This window comes from Megalobrama amblycephala, linkage group LG4 (genome assembly GCF_018812025.1).
Source record: "Megalobrama amblycephala isolate DHTTF-2021 linkage group LG4, ASM1881202v1, whole genome shotgun sequence".
NCBI lineage: Eukaryota > Metazoa > Chordata > Actinopteri > Cypriniformes > Xenocyprididae > Megalobrama > Megalobrama amblycephala.
The window spans coordinates 42,555,360-42,578,487 of record NC_063047.1 but is presented as its reverse complement, the minus strand read 5'-3'; the positions used below and the strand labels follow the sequence as shown (position 1 = coordinate 42,578,487).

Genomic DNA, 23,128 nt, shown 5'->3' with positions numbered 1-23,128 from the left:
TCATGTTGCGAAATGAAAGGGTGTCCATGTGCAATTTTTACCTAGGAAACTCGTATTTACCATAACTCAGAGACCTTGTGAAGGCAGTATAACAGTAGGCTTATATTGGGTCTGTGCAGCTCTTAAAGTGACAGCAGCCAACATTAATGATTGCTAAAGTCATTGTTAATCTAACATGAAAAGACAAAGATAAATTCACTCACTGCTCTTGAATGAACAACATTTTTAGTTTTAAATAAGAATTAGTCTATATTTAATGTATCCAGCAGTTATTTTACATTTGATTACTTTATTCAATTTCTGTTGGGTATTACTTATCTAAATACCACTGTTAGTACATCTATCTGAAAAACGCGCAGGGCCCTCTTGATTAGGGTGACCATATGTGCCATTTTCCCAGGACGCGTCCTCTCCAGGATTTCTAAATTGCCTAAAATGGCTTGAGCCCTTGCCTCTTTAATCGTTAAAGTGGTCATATCGATGTGCCCCCTGAACGCGATTTCGAAATGTTGGTCTGTGCAAGCCACTGTTCCTATTGACAGTCTTCATGCAACGCATTAAAATGTTGTCATATTTGCAATGCCTTGACTGTTCTCTGTAGATCCAGCCTTCTCGCAAGCCACGATTGGTCGATTATGAATAATGCACGCTATTGGTAAAGTAATTTTTTAATCATTACCTTCCGCAAGTATGAAAACAAAACCAAAACTACATTTTATGCAACTTAGAAATCCTGGACAGGACGTGTCGTGGGAAAATGGCACATATGGTCACCCTACTCTTGATCCCCTAAGGATTATTATAAAAAAAAAAAAATTCCATCTTCCGGGGCTTTTTGGGGGCCTTACCATGCTCAAAAACTCTTGAAAATTGGCACACACATTGTAACCTGTGGCCATCAGGGCGGAAGCTGGTACCCGGGCGTGGCAGGGGGGCTCGACAGCACCCTCTTGAACAAAGTCCGAAAACACCCCCACACCACACACACACACAAACACACACAACACACACACACGTGCTAAGACATTGAAGTTGTTTAATTGCAAACAGATGTTGAATATCTCAAACGGTTTGGCCGTGGCGAGGCAACAAATTCATGGCAAGAAAAGAGAAACAAAGTGTTATAACTTCTGCATACATTCATTGATTTTGATGAATCTTCGGCTGTGTGTTCGTTGTACAAGGCTGATCACATGGATGTGACTATTGTGAGTCAAAGTTATAGCGCCACCAACTGGCAGCAGGAAATACATTACTTTCAGCATGTTTGAGATCACCCTCTTATTTTTACCCAATTTGCTTCAAACAGGATTGTTAGCCAGTAGACATGGGCAAAGCCTTAGAAACGGGCAGGGAGAAAGGGCTCTCTAGCGCCACCTTATAGTGCAGTAAATGTAGAGTGAATTTGACATAGTCCTTTGATGTTTAACCGTTTTCACTGCCTATTGCCCGCAGTGCACAGTTGCCCTGAAGCCACCGGGGTGGCGGTGCCACCGGGCTTGGGCCCGCCATCGCTGCTTGCAGCTATATTTTCATTTGTATTTTTGTTCTGTTGTATTTTTTTTTGTCTGCTTTGTTTGTAATTAGTTTCTTTGTTCTTATTTAATTGTTGACTGTTTATTGTCTCCTGTAGCTGTTTTGAGGACTTTTTACTTAAATTAACCTAGTATTAGTTTTTGCTGAAGTATTGATAATTGTGAAATTTCTCTGACATTTAAAATGACTTTGATCATATCACCCACCAATAATCGTGTTAAATAATCATGATTTCAATATTGACCAAAATAATCGTGATTATGATTTTTGCCAATCCCAGGAAAGTGACACACAATGGTGTTATTCTGTTCCCCTCATACGCCAACCACCAAAAAAAAAGCCAAAACAAGAATGTTTACCTTTACAAGTCTCTCAGCTCTAGCCAACTTGAAGAAAAAATAAAAAATAAAAAAAATCGGGAACCCATCCAGATTCAACAACTTGTGAAATGTTTCCAGCATGTTCGTCATCAAGTTAAGGAGAGATATTACAGAGAGAGAGACGTGTTCACACATATATGTTCATTAGCACATGCTCTCATGAAATAAACCTCGAGGGTCTGACACGAGGCCGGCCAAAATTAAAGGACTGTCTGACCTCTACAGCTCCTAAACCTTCCCTGTCCCGGTGACACACGCACACACAAAGCACCTGCCTCTTCTCGCGCTGTACCCTCCACTGCAAACTAAGGTGTTTATCATTTCATGCCAGTCAGCAAATCAATGCAATAAAAAAAGAGAAAAAAATAATGGCAGTGAAGGAGAAGGAACAGAAAACACTGAAGCATTTCAGGACAGCTGGGAAGGGTTTACTTGCTAGTGCTAATAAATAAGCTGCACATGTAGGGGTTGAACATGCCAATGGGATAAATGCAGGAAACCATTGTACATAATGCACACAAAGTGCATTCAATACATTTAAGTGCACTTATTTTTCACAAGGGCTCAAACTTTATTGAACCCCACCCCTTTCCCAATTCTGCCCAATTCTTGAAGAACATCAGACCGCAGAAGAAAAAGGATTTTCACCATCCAGTCTTCACAGAACTGACCCTGACTGACCGGTGGGGAAATGTACAGACAGATTCAGACAGTTTTTCGCTCAAGTGGACTGTGGTTAATTATGGTGAAGTCCATGATCCAACCCTTACTGGGGTCTGGAGGGTTACCAGCCCAAAATATCATGAGATTCTGCACGTAGCAGACTTTAGTGAACACATTATGTGCCGTTAGCCTGAGTGACCTCACATATGATAAAATGCAGGTCGCTTTGTTTCCCTCAGACTAGCATGCCATCTTCGCCTACATCATATCAGATGGCCACGCTTTGTTCTCCCAGAGCTCCTGAGATCACATTAAGCTCTCGGGGCTTTAATAAAGGTTTGGTTTATTAATTAGAGGTTAATATTAGCACTCCCCTCAGCGGACCCAGCATGAACAATCGACTCTCCAAAGAGGCGCCGACATCACGTAAAGGCCACGGTCTGCCTTTATGCATCAGCAATGTGCACAGTCATTTTGCTGATGTCAGGGAAGCAAATAAGTGAGAAAATAAGAGGAGCTTCTTAGTAGGGCAGCGGTGAAACCTTAAACGAATCGCTCTCGAGGGCCGATTCGTCACAATAAGTGATTCAACCGACTCAGCAGGAAACATAAAACAAAGAAAGTGAGAATGGGAAACGAGACTCTGGATTTGTACGGCTACCAAAGCTTCAGACAGCTTGCTTTTCCACTTCGCCTCGACCGGTGTGGATTTATTGGACGTTCTCGCAGCACCGGCCAACAAACACAGCACGACCATTAGCATTAGCGCAGGTGTCAATCAGGGACGGATCGTGCCCTTGCGCGGCCAGCAGAAGGGAACAGGTGCTGTGGAATTCAAACAGCATCGATTGACACAGGCTGCTGAGAGAACAGTTATTGATCTGACCTCAGTCAACCCCCCTGGAACATTTCAGCCGCATCGATTTGGCCTCCTCTTCCCCTCATACTCTGTCTCCAGACTCGAATTACCACCCAGGGAAGATCATATCAATTACACAAATCAATCAGAAACGTGTTGTTTCATTTCTCTGCCGAAAACCACCTGACTAGACACAAATGCCCATCTAAACACAACAGGAGTGGGGGGGACGCCGTTCAGCAACTTTCTAGCATCTTCGATCAATCCTGAAATTCCCTCATCTCAGGGTGTGTTCACACTTGTAGTTTGATTCTCTCGGTTCATCAAGGCTACGTTCAGACTGCCATTCCAAATCTGATTATTTGTGTATCCGAATGGAATCTGATCTAAAATTATTGACGTCCACGCTGTGTATCGCCACTGTTCAGATCTGATTTGTGTGTCCATGCCGTGTGATGGGCGACATCGCGACTATGACAAGAATCCCAAGTATGCTAGAGCATTCTGTCCTGTTTTATGTCTTTGGTGCATGCTGCGTTCATATTTCAGTCGAACCGCACCAGAGTTCGTTTGAAAGCAGACCGAGAACCAACTTTTCAGTGCGCTCGCACTTAATCAAATGAACCGCACTAACAGAGCAATCGCACCAGAGTTCGTTTTAATCCAACCAAACCTGAAAAGTGTGAACACACCCGTAAAGGGACAGTTCACCCAAAAATGAAAGCTATCCCATGATTTACTCACCCTAAAGCGATCCTAGGTGCATATGACTTATGTATATGCAGTGCTTCCCACACATAGACTTTACTTGGGTGGGCCGCCCAGGTTTATTAACGGCCGCCCAAGTATATTCGGAGGCATTTATGCTTTTATTATTTTTATCCTCATATACTTTTGTATCCGCCCAAGATATTTCAAAATAAGAGTCCCGGTGTATTTCGGGCTTGTTTACAATTAAAAGTCACATGCTAAATTTTTTCTTCTTCTTCTGGGCATTATTGGTATTTTGGTTACACAATAAATTGTATTTAATTTGATTTTAATTTAATTCATAGTAAATTATTGTAGTCTCCCCCACAGGAAGAAAAGACTAAGAACATTATTTGACACATATATTATTCATTATTTAAATTTTACTAGTAAAATCTGCGTCCCATTCACTGAGAGAGACACTATATGACAGCAAGGAGAACATAGGAAAAGGAGAACCATTTAAATGCTGTAACTTTGAATAATTTACAATGCATAATAATGCATAATATTAGTATGTAATTAAAATTAATTTCAATAAATAAAAATACTGTTAAAAAATCACACATTATTTGTTTGTCACATGTAGTAGACCATTTTTGTGCCGTGGGTAATAGGAGGATTTTTCACCCGGCTACCACCGCAAGTATATTTCAAACCTGTGGGAAGCACTGATATGATATGATCTTCTTTCAGACAAACACAATCAGAGATAATATTCTGGCTCCTCCAAGCTTTAAAATAACTAGCTTCTGCCATATGACTGGATACTGCGCAAGTCGACTTGCAGTATCATAAGCTTAGACGCCTTTCGCAGTTCAAACAAATAGGGCTGTGAAACAAACTCAAGCTCCTCTTCTCTTATATCGAAATCCTTCAACATTTCTCTTTAAAATGTCCCGTTTTAGACTTCTAATTCGTGACCGGTGTTTTGTTTTGCTCTCTCCTCTGTGCTTCCGCGTTCGTCATTACATAATGCGTCGGGTCAGAGGTGTGTGTGTGCAGTGTATGATGGGCACAGACCGATTTTAAGCTTCAGACTATGAATCCGTCCAATCGATGGAAATCAACACTTTTAGAACGCATATTGTTTTTATTTGCCAATGTGATCCTCGGTCATTTAAATTACGATGGCTAGTTTTTCTAAAGTCGGCAAGTGTATGATGCCTTCAGTAGTGTTTTAAAATACGTTCAGACTTTGTAGTGTATTCCAGCCTTTCGATGAATTGCGCAAGGATCGAAGATCGAATTTTCCTGCCTCACAGGTGTTCAGCAAAACAGCCTTCATAAAACCCCTAGTGAAATCCATCAGTCACCGCTAAAACACTGCAATAGTTCTGACAGGTAAATTTATATAAAGTCTTTCTACTAATGTCTGTAACAGGGTCATTGTTGAAATTATATTGATTACAGATGGCTTTTTAACTTTTATGACTTGGCCTCAGCCTCGCTGCGGTTCAGATGAGTTCAGAGATTACTGTAATCATACCCTGTTTTACCAATGCCAGGTAATTGGGAAAGCCATGCATGCCTGAGCCTGCGGCTAATGAGCGGTAATTGGAGGACTGCGACATTCAACGCAAAGTTACAATCGCTGCATGTGTTCGCCGAGCAGAGCCTGAAGTTCACTTTTTACAAAGGACGTGAAACATGCAATGCTGAACATTTACAGTTGCCCTAGTGCTTCCATTATCCTGTGTGTGTGTGTGTGTGTGTATGCTGCATATATATTACACATTTTGGTGAATTGCTGGATTTAATTCATATGAATTTGCCTTCCTAGTATTATACATTGCCAGCTGAACTACCAAGTTTATCCTGAATTAACTTTTCAGGGAAAATAAATACTATGGTAGTCAATGGGGGGCAAGATCTGCTTGGTTACAAACATTCTTCCAAATATCTTCTTTTGTGTGCAGCAGAACAAAGAAATTCATACAGGTTTGGAACAACTTGTGAGTGAGTAAATGATGACTATCCCTTTGAGAAAGCATCTGATCATAGCGATGTGGATGTTTGCATCAGCTCTGCAATTCAGCGCCCCAGTAAAGTCACGTCATGTTTATTTATTCACCACTTTATACAAACAGATTGTGTAAAAACATCCAACTTTACAATATTAAACATGAAAAACACTGTCAGTCTCTATTTCAATTAGAATTACAACTTCATTTTCAACTATAAAGCAGCTCTCCAGTGTGTTCACGTTTTTACTCGTGGACGTCTGACCTAGATGGTCTCAACAGAAGAAATGAACAGGAGAAGAAGGCGGAGTCTCAGAGCCACACCCACCTATTACATAATCGCCACGGACCAGTGGTAGTTCAGAAGTGTTTACCAGCCACAGCAAACTTTGCCAGAAAGTTCACTTCGGCAATCTGATCTGAACTCCCAAAACGAAAACAAAACAACACTTCGTTTTGGCCTGATTTTCTTTCTAAATGACGTCACATCAGATCGTTCTTCGATTTCGCTTGAAGCATATCGGGGCCTTTAAGTGTAGTGTGAAAAGCCATATAATCACTTTCAGAACATTTTTTTTTTTTTTTTTCAAATGATGAATGATTAAAACATTTAAAAGCGGCAGACAACATAACTGCAGTGTACACTTGTAATAAACAGAAAGTTATTGTCCGTTAGCATACTGTAGTTACTAGGGCTGGGTGATTTTTCAGATTTTTTCTATTAATTGGAATGTAATGTTTTGCTATGAGTTTATTATTTTGAAATCGAGAAATTGTGGTTTTGCATAAAAATGTTAGCAAATGTTACAATTAGACATGTTGACAATTCAGCAATGATAACCGTTAAGACAAGAAAGAGATCCGACCGACGATTAACCGCTCTCGTGGAACACAAAGCGCTCAGAAATGCGTTATTGCATTAAAAAAAATGAGACGCAGGCAGTGGAATGGGAAAAAAATTAAGTTATTAGACGCGAGTTTAACTTTTTTTTAACTCGAGTGTTTCATGGGTGAGACGCTGCAAAAGACACGAGACACGAGTGGAACAGCCAAACACGTCCACCAAACATAGAAACAACAGGAAAAATAGCTCAATGGAATGCAAAAACCTGTAAAGAACGACTACTGTATGTTTGCATGATGGTGACAGGTGTTATTTTCTGTTTTTACAAAGCATTTGCTGTTAATAATAGCCTATTACTGGTGTTATTTATTGCTTTTACTTTTTGGCTAAGAAATATTTCGCATTTTTCTTATTTTTATATTATTTCTGAGTATATAGGATATGTTTAAGATAAGTTTGTACAATATTTGCCTTCACATTTCATGCATATTTATAAGTCATTCGTTTTGCATTTACACCATGTTAATTTTCAAAGCAATTTTAGAGGTGAATTCCTCATAGACAATGCTTCTGTCTGACCCGAAAGTCCCGAGCCTAGACATTGACGAACGACACTGATGAATCATCAGGCACAACCCGATATCTGCTGTCCGACCTGTGTCACCTCAAACATTGAGTCACTCTCAGGATCAGCGTCCCGGTGCGACATTCCCTGCCAGTAAGCCGAGCGGCTGCACACCGACTGAAAACACAAACCTTGACTTTAGTAGGGTTCATCCAGTGATGTCTCATAATGCTGCTGACCGTCATGTTACTCGGCAGAATGACCACATCATTGCTGATGTCCCTGCAGGACAACTCGCACTCCTCTCCTGTGGGAAACAGACGGAGGAAATCAGCTCGTCTCTACAAACACTGAAGCTCTAGACTTTATGATACATTTTAGATCAATATTAATGTTCTGATGATACACTTTCAAACTTGAGATGAATTTCCTGAACTCTGATGGTGTGGCAGGCTGAACACAACTAAATTCCGCATCATACATTCAAATCCCAACGTGAAAAGCTGCACAGCTCTGAATGAATCGGACAAAGAAAGATTTCGCACCTATGCCGTGGCCCTTCTTGCAGCTGATGCGGATGCTGGGATGCAGGTTCTGAGGTAGAGAGCATTGGCCCTTCAGCTGAGGGCATAACCGGAAGCTTCCGGTCCAGTTCCCGTCCTTTCTGCAGCGGATGACATTGGTGCCGACAACCTGTGGAGACGGCAAAAACATCACTACCACATTCTGATCTCACAGCCAATGGAAATGGCAGATAAAGACACGCATTTCTAAACACAACATCTATGAATACCTGATTTAACAGTTATTTGTTTTTGTCATGATTTAAACGAGTCAAGTCACACTTGTTTATATAGCGCTTTATACAACAAAGAATGCTTCACAGTAATAAAAGAGAGAATAACAGTGTCAATTCTACAAATACGAAATAAAGAGAATTTCATTCAAAAGTTTGTGGTCAGTAAAATGTTGAATGGTTTTGAAAGAAATCTCTTCTGCTTATGAAGACTGCATTTATTTGATCAAAAATACATTAAAAATTGTGAAATATTATTACTATTTAAATCAGCAGTTTTCTATGTGAATATATAGTAAAGTGTAATTTATTCCTGTGATCAAAGCTGAATTTTCAGCATCATTACTCCAGTCTTCAGTGTCACATGATCCTTCAGAAATCATTCTAATATCATTGCTGCTCAAGAAACATTTATGATTATTATCAATTTATATATTCATGATTAAACGCCATATTAGCAACAAAGACTATATTCATGGCGATATTAACAGTATTTAAAAATTCTCATTACAATATCATTTCAATACATTATTTACAATAACATAAAAATTCTGATTTGCTGCTTTATATTTTTGTGGAAACAATGAGAATTTTTTTCAGGACTCATTGATAAATAGAAAGTTGAAATAGAAATCTTCTGTAACACTAAATTGCAATTTTATTTATTTATTTATTTTTATTTTTTAGATTAATTTCTTATGTCATTTTCCTACTCAAGTAAATGATTTAAGATTTTTTATATATTTGCAGTGGAAAACAAGATAAAAATACTACGTATAAAATCATTTTTGCAGAGTATAAATGTCTTTATTGCCACTTTTGATCATTTTAATGCATCCAAGTAACTTTGCAACTACATGTCTATATGTATATATCTACAACTACATATAACTCCAGAGGTGTAAAGTATTTAAGTAAATGTAATTAGTTATTGTACTTAAGTATCTTTTTGGCTACTTTGTAGTTTTACTGAGTATCAAAGATATTAGCAACATTTACTCTCTACTCAAGTACATTTTTTAACAAGTAAATGTACTTTTTACTCCACTACATTTGTGATGAGTAATGCAATTACACATTACACTTTGCATGGCACCTAACTTTTTCTGCAGCAGTTTGTTTTTGATATAAAGAAGCGGAATCGCCATCTAAGGGCATTGAAGGTACTGTATCTTGTGCATTTTGCCTTTACTCACCCAGAACTTGTCAAAAAATTCTACTTTACATGAATGTGAGTGCATTAGCAGGTAGTTTAGGTAGTTGATTAAGGAGATGAGGTCATGACTGCAGCCGGCGATGAGATCAAAACCAGCACGTCCAGTGCAAGTAGACTATTTAATTTTACTTAACATCATTTTATTTATCCGCTATATTGACAAGACCTTTATGTAGAATATTGGTTTACTTATGGCCATTTTGCGCACTTGAACTCAACTGAGACTTGAGAGTTTGTAGATGTTTAAGAGGCTGTTGTGTCGACCTTGATTTATTGAAACATTGAGGTGTTTAGTTTTATTTTGATTTTAGAAAATAAATACGATATCTCATCTTACAAATCAATTGTGTCTTATTTTCACTGGCATTTCTCTCAGGACTAGTGCATCCCTGAACCTACATTCAGCACGAGTAAAACAGTTAAGTACTCTTAAAATCAGATACTTTAAGACTTTAACTCAAGTTGTTTTGGAATTGGTGAATTTTCACTGTAAGGTATCTGTACTTTTACTCAAGTATGGTTTAAGGTACTCTTTACACCTCTGTATAACTCTCATTAGAGTATTAGTAGACTGTTAGGTTAGTGTCCGGGTTAGTAGAGTAAGTAGCAGCAAAGTTACTTACAGTTAGTAGAATGTCTAATCATCATAATGACTAGTCTAGGTTGGTCAAATATCACAGGGCAGCACTGACTATCATCAGCCATGACCATCATGAAAATACATATTGGCCTAAGCTGCTATTTTCAGCAGGAACATACAGTAAGTCATTAGGAACAACTGGATTATGGATAAAGAACCAAAAACAAAAGGATCTACAGTATTAGTCAGACCTGTTTGCATGGTGGCGGTTGTCTCAGAGTGTGGTTGGCACCACCGCAGTTTATCCAGCAGGTGCTGTCGAACCTGAAGCCGTCTGTGCACTGGTACATGCCATAGAAGACCGATGGAGGAGGAGGACAGGTCACCGGCTCACACGAGCCCTCCAACCAGCGGCCGTCCTCTGTGCACTGCCGCTTGAAGGCTCTCCTGCAGGAAAAGAGACAAGAAAGATACTGTTGTTGATGATAAAACACAACTCATGCTGGTATGGACTGAGTGGATGAGAGCGTTATTCAGTTCCTGTGAATAACCGTATGCACACCTCTTTGGCTTGTTGGCCACATGGTATCCAGGTTTGCATTTGTATTTGCAGAGGGTTCCCACTTTCAGGCCCGTTTCATTGCAGCGTTTGGTCTGCAGCATGGCGTTGGGCACGGGAGGCGGCGCCGGACAGCGGAGCTCACACAAAGCCTCCGGGAACGACCACAGACCGTCCTCCATACAGGTCAGAGTGTTATTAGTGCCTAATAATCATTAAATTTAAAAAAAAAAAATCCATCAGTTTTCATGAAGCAGCACAACTATTTTCAACATTGATAATAATCAAGAAATTGATAACACTTTAGTTTAGGGTTCAATTCTCACTATTAACTAGTTAACGTGCATATTGGCTGTTTATTATCACTTATAAAGCACATATTAATGCCTTATTCTGCATGACCTTATTCTACATCCCTTAATCCTAAACTTAACAACTACCTTACTAACTATTAATAAGCAGTAATGAGAAGTTTAATGAGGCAAAAGTTATATTTAATAGTGAATATGTGTTCCCCAAACTACAGTGTGAGCAAGAGATGTTTCTTGAGCATCAAATCATCATATCAGAATGATTTCTGAAGGATCATGTGACACTGAAGACTGGAGTAATGATGCTGAAAATTCAGCTTTGATCACAGGATATAAATTATAGTTTACTATATATTGACATAGAAAAATGCTATTTTACATTGTAATAATATTTCACATTTTTTACTGTATTTTTGATCAAGCCTTGGTGAGCAGAAGAGACTTCTATAAAAAATAACTTTTAAATGGTATCAAAATATGATTTCTTACTCAGTATTTTGGCATTGTTTTGTATTAGAAACATCTAAACACTCTTAAATATAGATACATTTGCTTGAGAAGCAAAATGGCACTAGATATTAAGAATTATTTAATAAAAAATATAAAAGCTTAAAAACAACAACAGCAATAACACCATCTGCCCAAAAGTTTATCTTTCTTTCTTTCTGTGTTTAAACAAACTCATTTACTTTTGATGTAATGTCATAACATCACTTCTAAAAACTACATAAATCCCAGTGCAAATGTTTCCTTACTATTAGTATTAGCTGGTAATAGTTGTTTACCATACTGAGAAGACCTAAAAAGTGTTATTAAATTGATAGCTCCTCTAAATTCTGACTGGATGAGTCACGTATCAAAATACCTGTGACCGCACATAACTGTAATTCCATCTTAATGCACTATGTTGCAATTGCAAACAGCTGCAAGTCACAATTGACTTGGCGGAGGAATTGTTTATTCTGATTATTACAATCAGAGTTGCTGTTTTAAGTTTTATTCTTCATTTAGTTCTCGTCAATGCAATGAGACATTTATTCTCCTTCATACTGGGGAGGCTCAGAAGAAGTACATATATTAATGTGCCTACATGGAAATTAAAAATGGTCAAGACCAAAGAGGACCTGTTTTACCAGGTAATCTATTAACTGCAGCAAAGGTTTCTCACCCACAAGCTGAGCAGGCTCCTTGCACTGGAACGTGCTCTTCTTGCCGTAGGTGGTGCCTTCTGGGAAATCAAAGTGGGCAGGGTGCACATGGTACTTATCTGGTAGCCCACAGTCAACCGGCTCACACGATACTTGCTTGTTCCATTTCCTATCAGCACAGGTGATGGTCACGGTTGAGTCCGTCTGCAGAGAAAAGACGTCAGATTTTCAACTAGCTCAGTAGAGTTCAACATGTCATGCTGACCACAGAGTACACTTGGCTGATACCAAAGTAGGGAGAGGTGGGACTGCAAAAGGACACGTTTGTTCCTCTCATGCATGGGTCTGAAAACATGCATTAGTAGGTTTGAAGTGCTGTTTAGTCATGCACTGCACCGAATACCCTTTGCAAGTGATACTGACACTATGATTGAATCTTTAGACATACAAATAATTCATATTTATCATTTACTCTGAAATGTCCTGCAGATAACAACATCTGCCAGAACTCTTCCAAAAACCTACCAAATTTCTTCCCTATATAGCCTATCATATTTGATACGCAAATGGCCTCTAAAAGATCAACATGATGAAAACTTTACTGAAAAAATCTGTTGTACACAAACTACCTACATGCCTTCTGTGGTCTGATTGATAGTTTTTACTTTTTAAACAAGTAAAAAGCCTTTTGGTATGATTGCAAAAATGTCCACCTTCAGCTCATGGTTGAGCTCATGTGAAATCAAGTAAATATAAGAATAAAGTATAGGTTTGATTATTTACTATCCATACACCATTTTTTAGTGAAATCATGTTAAAATGTGAGTATCAAATATGATCATCAGGCTTCTGAGGAAGGTTTATTTGTTCATCTCTCAATCATCATTGTATTGCATTGTATTACACACCAATCAGGCATAACATTATGACCACCTTCCTAATATTGAGTTGATCCCCCTTTTGCCACCAAAACAGCCCTGACCCGTCGAGGCATGGACTCCTCTAGACCCCTGAAGGTGTGCTGTGGGATCTGCACCAAGATGTTAGCAGCAGATCCTTTAAGTCCTGTAAGTTGTGAGGTGGATCCTCCATGGATCAGACTTGTTTGTTCAGCACATCCCACAGATGCTCCATTGAAATGAGATCTGGGGAATTTGGAGGCCAAGTCAACACCTCAAACTCGTTGTTGTGCTCCTCAAACCATTCCTGAACCATTTCTGCTTTGTGTCAGGAGCATTATCCTGCTGAAAGAGCCACAGCCACCAGGGAATACCGTTTCCATGAAAGGCTGTACGTGGTCTGCAACAATGCTTAGGTAGGTGGTACGTGTCAAAGTAACATCCACATGGATGGCAGGACCCAAGGTTTCCCAGCAGAACATTGCCCAAAGCATCACACTGCCTCCGCCGGCTCGCCTTCTTCCCATAGTGCATCCTGGTGCCATGTGTTCCCCAGGTAAGAGACCCACACGATCCCGGCCATCCACGTGATGTAAAAGAAAACATGATTCATCAGACCAGGCCACCTTCTTCCATCACTCCATGGTCCAGTTCTGATACTCACTGTTGGCTCTTTGGGCGGTGGACGGGGGTCAGCATGGGCACCCTGACTGGTCTGCAGCTATGCAGCTCCATACGCAACAAACTGATGCATTCTGACACCTTTCTATCAGAACCAGCATTAACTTCTGGAGCAGTTTGAGCTACAGGAGCTCGTCTGTTGGATCGGAGCCTTCAGTGAGCCTCGGCCGCCCATGACCCTGTCGCCGGTTCACCACTGTTCCTTCCTTGGAGCACTTTTGATAGATACTGACCACTGCAGACCGGGAGCTGCAGTTTTGAAGATGCTCTGACCCAGTCGTCTAGCATCACAATTTGGCCCTTGTCAAATCCTTACGCTTGCAAATCAGTCACTTATGGTCCCATTTCAGTTTGAATGCTGCCTATGTAAAGAGTAGTCATCTTCCTTTAAAGCTCCACGTGATGCAGTGTTTTGATAATGTGTGTAGTTTGGACACTGCTGTGCAAAAACGCTGGCACATACTCTTGACCATAACTCTGTTATTCCAAAAATGCCCCAAAACGGCCTGACATCTGGTTAGAGCGCCTGAAACATCTTTGACCCAGGTTTTTGTTGTTATGCCTCATCTCGTAACTTCAGCATATAATGTGCTTTTTGGGATCTTGTGGGATCTGACTTCAATAAAATAACAAGCAGATAATATCCTTCCTGGTAGCTTTCAGTTACAAAGAAGAAAATATGACAAAAATGCTATCCATTATTTTGATTAGGTGCACCAAGATAAACCTATAAGAAAATAGAATAGAAGATCTAGATAATATGGATCGGCTCCCTCCTTCACTGTAAATGGGAAAGCTGTTCGATTAAAAAAAAAAAAAATTTCTCAAATGCATGTAAATCTTTGCAACATTTAAGCAATTTAGTAATATTCATTACTTGCAAATGTTGTTCTATCCCATAAAATAACTTATACTTTGATCATAAAGCAACCTGAGTTGATATACGCCACTAAACACACAAGTTATTGATAATCTCGGGCAGATATTCTTTCTTTCTCATATAGTTCAGCTTTTTCTTTGATTATTTGATACACCACAACACTATCTTCTTACCCAGCCATTAATCTCTTTCGTTTTTCTCCACACTAAACGTATGCTTTCCACATGATAAACTCAATCAATATGTTTAGAATATCTTCACAGGATTCCCGAAAGTACCTGAACCGAGAGCAAGTGCTGAATTACAATAAATTATCACATCAGACAAGGTCATTTACACTCTTGTGAAGAACACGCGGGTGTATGCAGGTAACTGCTGACCTTTAGGCATGAGTGAATCAGAGCGCAGCTGAAAACAACTCACCAATGGAAAAAATAAGCTTTGACAACATTACATAATATCCTGCCCTTTGTGAAGAAGTCTGAATCATGCAAGAAACTTTTCCTGTTCGGTATCTGCTCAAATACAATTCAATTCAGTACATCTGGAGTTATTATAAACCAACCATAAAAAAAACAATTGTGTCACTAGAAACAAAATAAACGTAAACTGAAATAAAACAAAAATACAGCCGCTTTTTTAGGTACCAGGTCAGACCTTATTTTGCCTTCAGAACTGCCTCGATTCTTCAAGGTGCTGGAAACTTTCCTCATATTGTCATGATATCATCACACATTGCACATCCATGATGCGAATCTCCAGCACATCCCAAAGCTGCTCTACTGGATTGAGATCTGCTGAGTGGAGGTCATTTGAGTTTAGTGAACTCATTGTCATGTTCAAGAAACCAACTTGAGATGATTTGTGACATGGCGCATTATCCTGCTGGAAGTAGCCATCAGAAGATGCTCCACTGTGGTCATGAAGGGATGAACATGGCCAGCAACAATACTCAGATAGTTGGTTCTGCATCAAGCATGGACAAGTTTGTGAAAGGATTCAAACGTCACAACTCCCAAAACCATGTCTAGACCAGACGTGAGCGAACAAAAGCAAAACCATTATAATCAGTGATGCCGTCTACACTGGATACTGCAAGATACGACACGGCAAATCCCGACAGTTGCACTTGCGCAACTTCCGACACAAAGGACAAATGGATTTGCATCGTTCGCTTTGTTGCATCCAGTAGACAGCCTCAAGCTGTAGACTGTGAAAAGACGAGAAAATATGACGAGGCATATCTCGCCCTCTGATTCACCAGTACAGCGGTGAGTATAGAAGAGAGATATTCACTTCTGACAGTATGAAGCCGGGCTGATCTAAAGGAACTTTGTCCACTATAAAGTACATTTTGTGCTATGGAAAGGTTCTATTGTTCTTCATGGAAGCACAGATGCCAATAAAGAACTATTTAAAAAAAAAAAAAATGTATATACTTTTTAACCACAAATGCTCTTGCACTGCTCTAAGATTCGCTGAACATTATGTAATCACGTTGGAAAGGTTTTTTTTTTTTTTTTTCAGAAAATGAGCGATGGTTTCTCTAGATAAGACTCTTATTCCTCGTCTGGGATCATGTAGAGCTCTTTGAAGCTGCACTGAAACTGACATTTGGACCCGTTGAACCCCAGTGAAGTCCACTATATGGAGAAAAATCCTGGAATGTTTTCCTCAAAAACCTTCATTTCTTTTCCACTGAAGAAAGAAAGACATGAACATCTTGGATGACATGGAGGAGAGTAAATTTTAACTCTGAAGTGAACTAATCCTTTAAGCACTGATCAGATGAGATGCATTTAATCTTGTTATTGCTGTAGAAGAGACGGGATTTCACATTGGCTTTCCATTAAACATCTGAGCATAATGTTTGCAATGATGAAAACAAACAAGGACACACAAACAAGTGGAGAGAACAGATCGTTTTGAAGATAGCACCATCTAAGGCAGATTTCCTGGAAGCCTCGTGACACAACTGAAGCGAGTGCACTTTCTAATGAAGCTCGACAAGATGCAACTTGATAGCATTGTCCTTGCTCCCATGCTGATGCCACAGAAACACACTGTTCTGACATTCTATTGCATGACCTCGTCATAATCACTGCTGAGATGAAGAATGAAGAAATCAAAGACGAGGGCGTGATCGTATCGCTCGGGGCGATGCTTGATCAAGCTTATTACGTCACTGCATTGACAACCGACGAAACCCTAAGGGGACATTGTACCTGCATGGGAAACAGAACGCTCCTTGATCTTTTGGAATATATGTTTGCGTTCACAATTGCAGTGACAAAGCAACCAGTTTCAGTGAGAGTTGGCGATCTGAGGCAACAGAAATGCAGAAATGGAATCGATTGGAAGTGCTACACATCCACCACTCGTTAGCAATGTTTCCTTATGAAGTTGTGAATTTGTCTTGTGTGCAAAACTGGAATATCACATAACAAATAAAGCACTGTTTCCAATCCATGTGTTCAAGAGAACAAAATATCTCTAATAAGAAAGAAATGGAAGAGCCATTGTGGCTCTTTTTCCTTCCATCATAAATGAGTTTCATCTCACAGCGGCAGATGAAACACAATAAACGCTGTCATGTTCTCTTGCGTGTTTGGGAACGCAATCGTGTGAGACGCTTCTGGAGGGAATTAAACCAAATCATTCTGATGACAGACTTTGACTCAGGCGTTTCACCACCACCACCACACCAACATCTGTGATGCTGCGATGCGATTGGTCCGCTGGTTTGTCCAGTTATCCAATCACAGCCTCTGTTGAGTCATGCAAGTTTTTTGTTGCACATCGAGGGATTTATTTGGTAAAGTTGTCTCCATCATAGTTCCTACATGTACTCTTCTTTGCATAAAAATAGGTTGTACTATTAAATTTATTATGCAGATTACTAAATAACCAATTTGCAACGAGAGTGACAACAATGGACCACATCGTATTAGAGGACAAATTCAATATATCCCTTATTAAAGTGGACCTATAATGCTCCTTTTCACAAGATGTAATATAAGTCTCTGGTGTCTCCAGAATGTGTCTGTGAAGTTTCAGCTCAAAATCCCCACAGATCATTTATTATAGCTTGTCAAATTTGCCCCTATTTGGGTGTGAGCAAAAACATGCCGTTTTTGTGTTTGTCCCTTTAAATGCAAATGAGCTCCACTTTCCAGAAGAGGGCGGAGCTTTAACAGCTCAACAACAACAAAGCTGGAGAATCTCACGCAGCCAAAATGACGAAAGTGTTCAGCCTTACATTGTTCAAACCGGAGTCGACACTGATGGAGAGACTCAGGAAGAAGTTACAACTTTTAGACGTTTCTGAATGGTTAGTGGATAAATTGATGTAGTTGCTGTGGAGTTGATTCAACTCATCCACTAGCATGTGCCGTCATGTTCATCTTTTGTGCAAAACCAGGTGCTTTATATGAATTGCAATAGCTCAAAACTTGCAGTTTGTTCATATATCTTTGCTTTTCTTCGTTTGAGAGGTGATCAAAATATTCTTGGCTTCAAAAATGGAAAAGCTACAGTTTTATGGTTGTTTTTGCCCTGCAGTGGCCAACTTAGTCTAGTTTTGACGTAAATTACGCATTACTAAATATTTTTGCGTTGTTCCATTAAACTCAGTTGAGATGCAACTCTCCATAGAAACTCCCTTGCATTGTTCTGTGTGACCAGCTTGTGACAAACCCAACATATAATCTTCCTCGCTCTGTCTATACCTGACTCTTGATGATGTCATCGTCCCGGTGGATTTGTAGGACGTATCCGCTGTTGCACATGACGGTGCAGCGCGCGCCGTTGAAGTATCCGTTGTCGCTGCACTGCACCTCTGCATTCCGGATCAACGGCTCTTGGCAATCAATGGCTTCACAGGAGTAATGAACACAACTGAAACCAAACAGATGGAGAGGAAGGGAGGAGGTTGATAAATGAACTACAATCTGTGATTCATAACAATATTTAAATATATATATGTACCACAAAAATGTACCACATCACTTTCCTAAATATCCGCTTTTCAAAATGCACGTGCAAATTTGTCTGATCTTTGACGCAATCGCGGGCAGAAACGCAAAGTTAATTGTGAGGTAGTTTAATCTAGTATTCAATGTTTTTTAAAATGTTGTTGATTTAAGTAGCAAATGAGAATCGGTTAAATTAATGTTTGTAATTTCAGAAAAAGGTCTTCTTAATGATTTTCAGTTATGTTCAAGGTAATTCAAGCAACAGTTTTTCAATAATGGAATAAAATGTAAAAGTATGGTATTTGGGGTAAAAAGCACAATAATTAACATGATAATGAATAGCTGACTGACTTTTCCATTTCTTGACATGACATGGTTAGATTCAGATGGTAAATATCATATATCAAATTGGGTATCCATCTTAGAGATAATACCCATATTTATAATGAAGCAATCATATTTAAAAAAATATATGATATTAATCATATCATCATAAATTATCACTTATTGTTACTACTGTAAATATATATTAAATATTTTGGGATCTCCTTCAGTGCTTTCAGAATCTTTACTTTTTAAAATAATTTTGTTTCTGTATTTTTGAAATATATTTTTATATTAGCATATTTTAATGACAGTATATTTATTGAATAAAAATGCATTCTTTTATTTATAAAAATAAACAAAATAGTACAAATTTTGCTAAAGTGATTCTTTTGAACAAGTATTAACCTAGACATTATTAAAAATGTATTATTTTAGCTAAAGCATTTGAATACTGTGTGGGTAAAAGCCTTTGATTTTGAAACACATTTTTTTATTAATTATTTTCACACAAAATCTGTTCCTCCATCAATGTTCAATATAAACATATATATTTTTTCTGCAATCATATACTTTAAGAGTAGTGAAAAGCACATTTTTCTTAAGGTGTGCCTTTAGCCCCGTTGTACCCTATTTATTTGTTTGTTTATTTATTTATTTATTCATTCATTCATTCATTCATTCATTCCTGGGATATCAAAATTATTAATGCAGTGGTTCTCGTCTATTACTCCATTATCTATTAATGCACCTTATAATGCATTGTATGATCTCAAGAATGATTATAAACACAGTTATAATATTTATCTATTCGCTGTAGGGCTGCAGGATTAAATAAACCGAAATCGCGATTTGGCTTATGAATTCGAATTATGAATTTGGATTATGAAATCGCATTTTCTGTGAGCTGATCTGTGATCAGTAATAGATGCTCTATCTAAACTACATTTGAAAAAGCAACACATCAAACAAACTTTCCAAACATGAGAAGAGTTTATGAACCTCTTGTCCAACAGAAAACAACATTTAATAACGTGTTTTTACTCCAAACTCACTTCATAACTTCAGTCGAGTGTTTGAAATAGCATTTTGATTAGCATTGCATAATAAATACATTTTATAATTATGAAAGTACCTGAGAAGGCTTGAAGAACACAGATAAACGATGTTTTGTCGTAGTAGAGTGTTTATTATATTCATGTTTAATCAATCAAAGCGTTTCTATCTTCTCTGTATTGAGTTACAGCGACAGTATGATGTCCAGAGGAGATTTCCTGAAAGACTCTCTCAGGCGCATTCGGAGTTTCTGCTCAAGGGCGCCATCTTATTCTGGGTCAAACTAGGAAAAACAATACTTCAATACTTCTCTCTGAAGAACTGTGAGGGAAACAATACTCAAAATGTTTTTCTCCAGTGCACAGGAGGTTTTTTTCACGGTGGATGCATAAAAGGCACATATTTCATATTAAATACTCCATTTTTGATTTTGCATATCTCCTGACAAAAAATAAATAAATTAATTAGTGTCACAGATTTTTATCATAATAATAATAATATAATATATAATAAATCCTTAGACCTTTCTAATTATTTATAGTCATATGCTTCTTGCATATTAATAGATAACCCTGCAGTTTTTCATACAAGTTTTTTGTAAAATAAAAATATTATTTTCTAATTATTGTGGTTATATTTATCCTTAAATACTCTATTATTTTTTTAACAATGACAGTTATTACAATAGTAATATTTCTTATTTGGTTTAACATTCTTATTTAGCAACAATGATAATAATAATAATAATAATAACAACAACTATTAGTCGTCAAATTAATATATTGCATGAAATTTTGGGTCAAATTGTGCAGCATTACAAACAAGCAAAACAAGCAAAACAAACATGGTACTGTTTATTGATTTATTTATTTTCATTTTTTATGAATTGCATTTTAAAATCGCTAATTGCAATTTTAACCAGAAAAAAAAATTGCGATTCAATTTGTTTTCTCCAAATCGTGCAGCCTAATTCATTATTACACCTTTAGAAAGTATAATGCATTAAAGGTTCCCTAGAACGTTCTTTCACAATAATAAGTCTATATAAGTCTAAGGTGTCCCCTGAATGTGTCTGTGAAGTTTCAGCTCAAAATACCCCATAGATTTTTTTTAATACATTTTTTTTAACTGCCTATTTTGAGGCATCATTAACTATGCACCGATTCAGGCTGCGTCCCCTTTAAATCACGCGCTCCCTGCCCCCCGAGCTCTCGACTATAAAACAGTGCATTTACAAAGTTCACACAGCTAATATAACCCTCAAATGGATCTTTACAAGATGTTAGTCATGCATACTGCATGCATGCGTCGGATCATGTGAGTATAGTATTTATTTGGATGTTTACATTTGATTCTGAATGAGTTTGATAGTGCTCCGTGGCTAAAGCTAACATTACACACTGTTGGAGAGATTTATAAAGAATGAAGTTGTGTTTATGAATTATACAGACTGCAAGTGTTTAAAAATGAAAATAGCGACGGCTCTTGTCTCCGTGAATACAGTAAGAAACGATGGTAACTTTAACCACATTTAACAGTACATTAGCAACATGCTAACGAAACATTTAGAAAGACAATTTACAAATATCACTAAAAATATCATGATATCATGGATCATGTCAGTTATTATTGCTCCATCTGCCATTTTTCGCTGTTGTTCTTGCTTGCTTACCTAGTCTGATGATTCAGCTGTGCACAGATCCAGACGTTAATACTGGCTGCCCTTGTCTAATGCCTTGAACATGAGCTGGCATATGCAAATATTGGGGGCGTACATATTAATGATCCCGACTGTTACGTAACAGTCAGTGTTATGTTGAGATTTGCCTGTTCTTCGGAGGTCTTTTAAACAAATGAGATTTACACAAGAAGGTGGAAACAATGGAGTTTGAGACTCACTGTATGTCATTTCCATGTACTGAACTATGCCAAGATAAATTAAATTTTTGATTCTAGGGCACCTTTAAAACATGTGACAAACATCCAATTTTAGATGTAACAAGGAATTTGCTAATATTACAAATTTTAATGTACATTATGAATACCTTTATAATGCATTATACATAAAGGCTTCAAGTAAAGTGTTACCATTATTTTCATTCTGACTGAGAAGTGTAGACATTGAGTCAGAACTTTTTATCGAATCAATCAGCTCTGGATATTTATTATTACTTACTGGGTGTAATAAAAGAAAGAAGGTAATAACAGCATTGGTACCCATTCATGAAACCACAGATTTTTAGCACATTTACAGTAATGCAGTTTAACCGGATGCCTTCAGATGCTTTCATACACTTATATTTCACATCAACACTTTTCTTTTCTTTTTTAATGAAAGTCAATATCCATCTTTCACAAGACAAAAAAATGTTTGTTAGGAAACTGAGAGGATTGTGGGGGAGTTTTTGTGTCTGATGTCTACACGGTTCTTTAAGAGTAATCCATGTGGCCAGATGAACAATGCTGGACAAATTGAGAGCTAAACTCTATCCTCAGAAAGAGAGAAAAAGCCAGTGGGAAGGAAAAATAAATCTCTACTGGAGTCAGTTTGTAAATGCAGAGTTGGCATTTTTCAACTCTTAGCTGACCAAGTAGAATCCTGGCAGATCTGGCCGTGGTCATAGGGGCAAACATGAGGCGCTGGACCTTTTCAGTAAGCAAGAAATGAAGAAACATGGTTTAAGGTTTCAGACACGTTTTTTTAAAGCAGGAGAACATGAAAAGCAGCTCCTGTCCCGTACTTGGAATCACTCAAATGTTTTATGCCATGCAGTTGTTGTTTGAGCCATGCATTTAATTGTGTAGTTGACAAAATCACATGACATAAAATTGTCACCTATAAAAATTCTTCGTCTACCCATTTACCCCGATAGCTTATTTTCTCAATCATTTTGCGTCTTAATTTTATAGGCACAAGATATCAAAGCACAAACAAAACACATGATGCAACATTACTTTCTGGCAATCAAAAGATATATTGACTCGCATATAACCCGCATGTGTTAAGCAAATATTCCAAAACACTGCATTTTTGAGTTTGCCATTGTTAGTATTGGCCTAAATTCCTCTTATTAGCTTGCAAATTAATTTACGGTACACCCATTAACCAGTGAGCCAATTCCCAGAGCCAAACACGGCCCTCT

General features: G+C 38.1%; 1 protein-coding gene across 1 annotated transcript in view; it reads right to left on the bottom strand.

Moving 5' to 3' along the window:
- pappaa (pregnancy-associated plasma protein A, pappalysin 1a) overlaps nt 1-23,128 on the bottom strand; it is a 113,164-nt gene that overhangs the window by 23,712 nt on the left and 66,324 nt on the right. Inside the window, exons 15-20 of the mRNA XM_048189493.1 lie at nt 18,360-18,528; nt 12,192-12,375; nt 10,716-10,917; nt 10,405-10,600; nt 8,107-8,254; nt 7,753-7,868 (exon numbers count right to left, since the gene is read on the bottom strand). Of these exons, the coding sequence (XP_048045450.1) occupies nt 7,753-7,868; nt 8,107-8,254; nt 10,405-10,600; nt 10,716-10,917; nt 12,192-12,375; nt 18,360-18,528 (1,015 nt within the window). The remainder of the gene's footprint in view (nt 1-7,752; nt 7,869-8,106; nt 8,255-10,404; nt 10,601-10,715; nt 10,918-12,191; nt 12,376-18,359; nt 18,529-23,128) is intronic.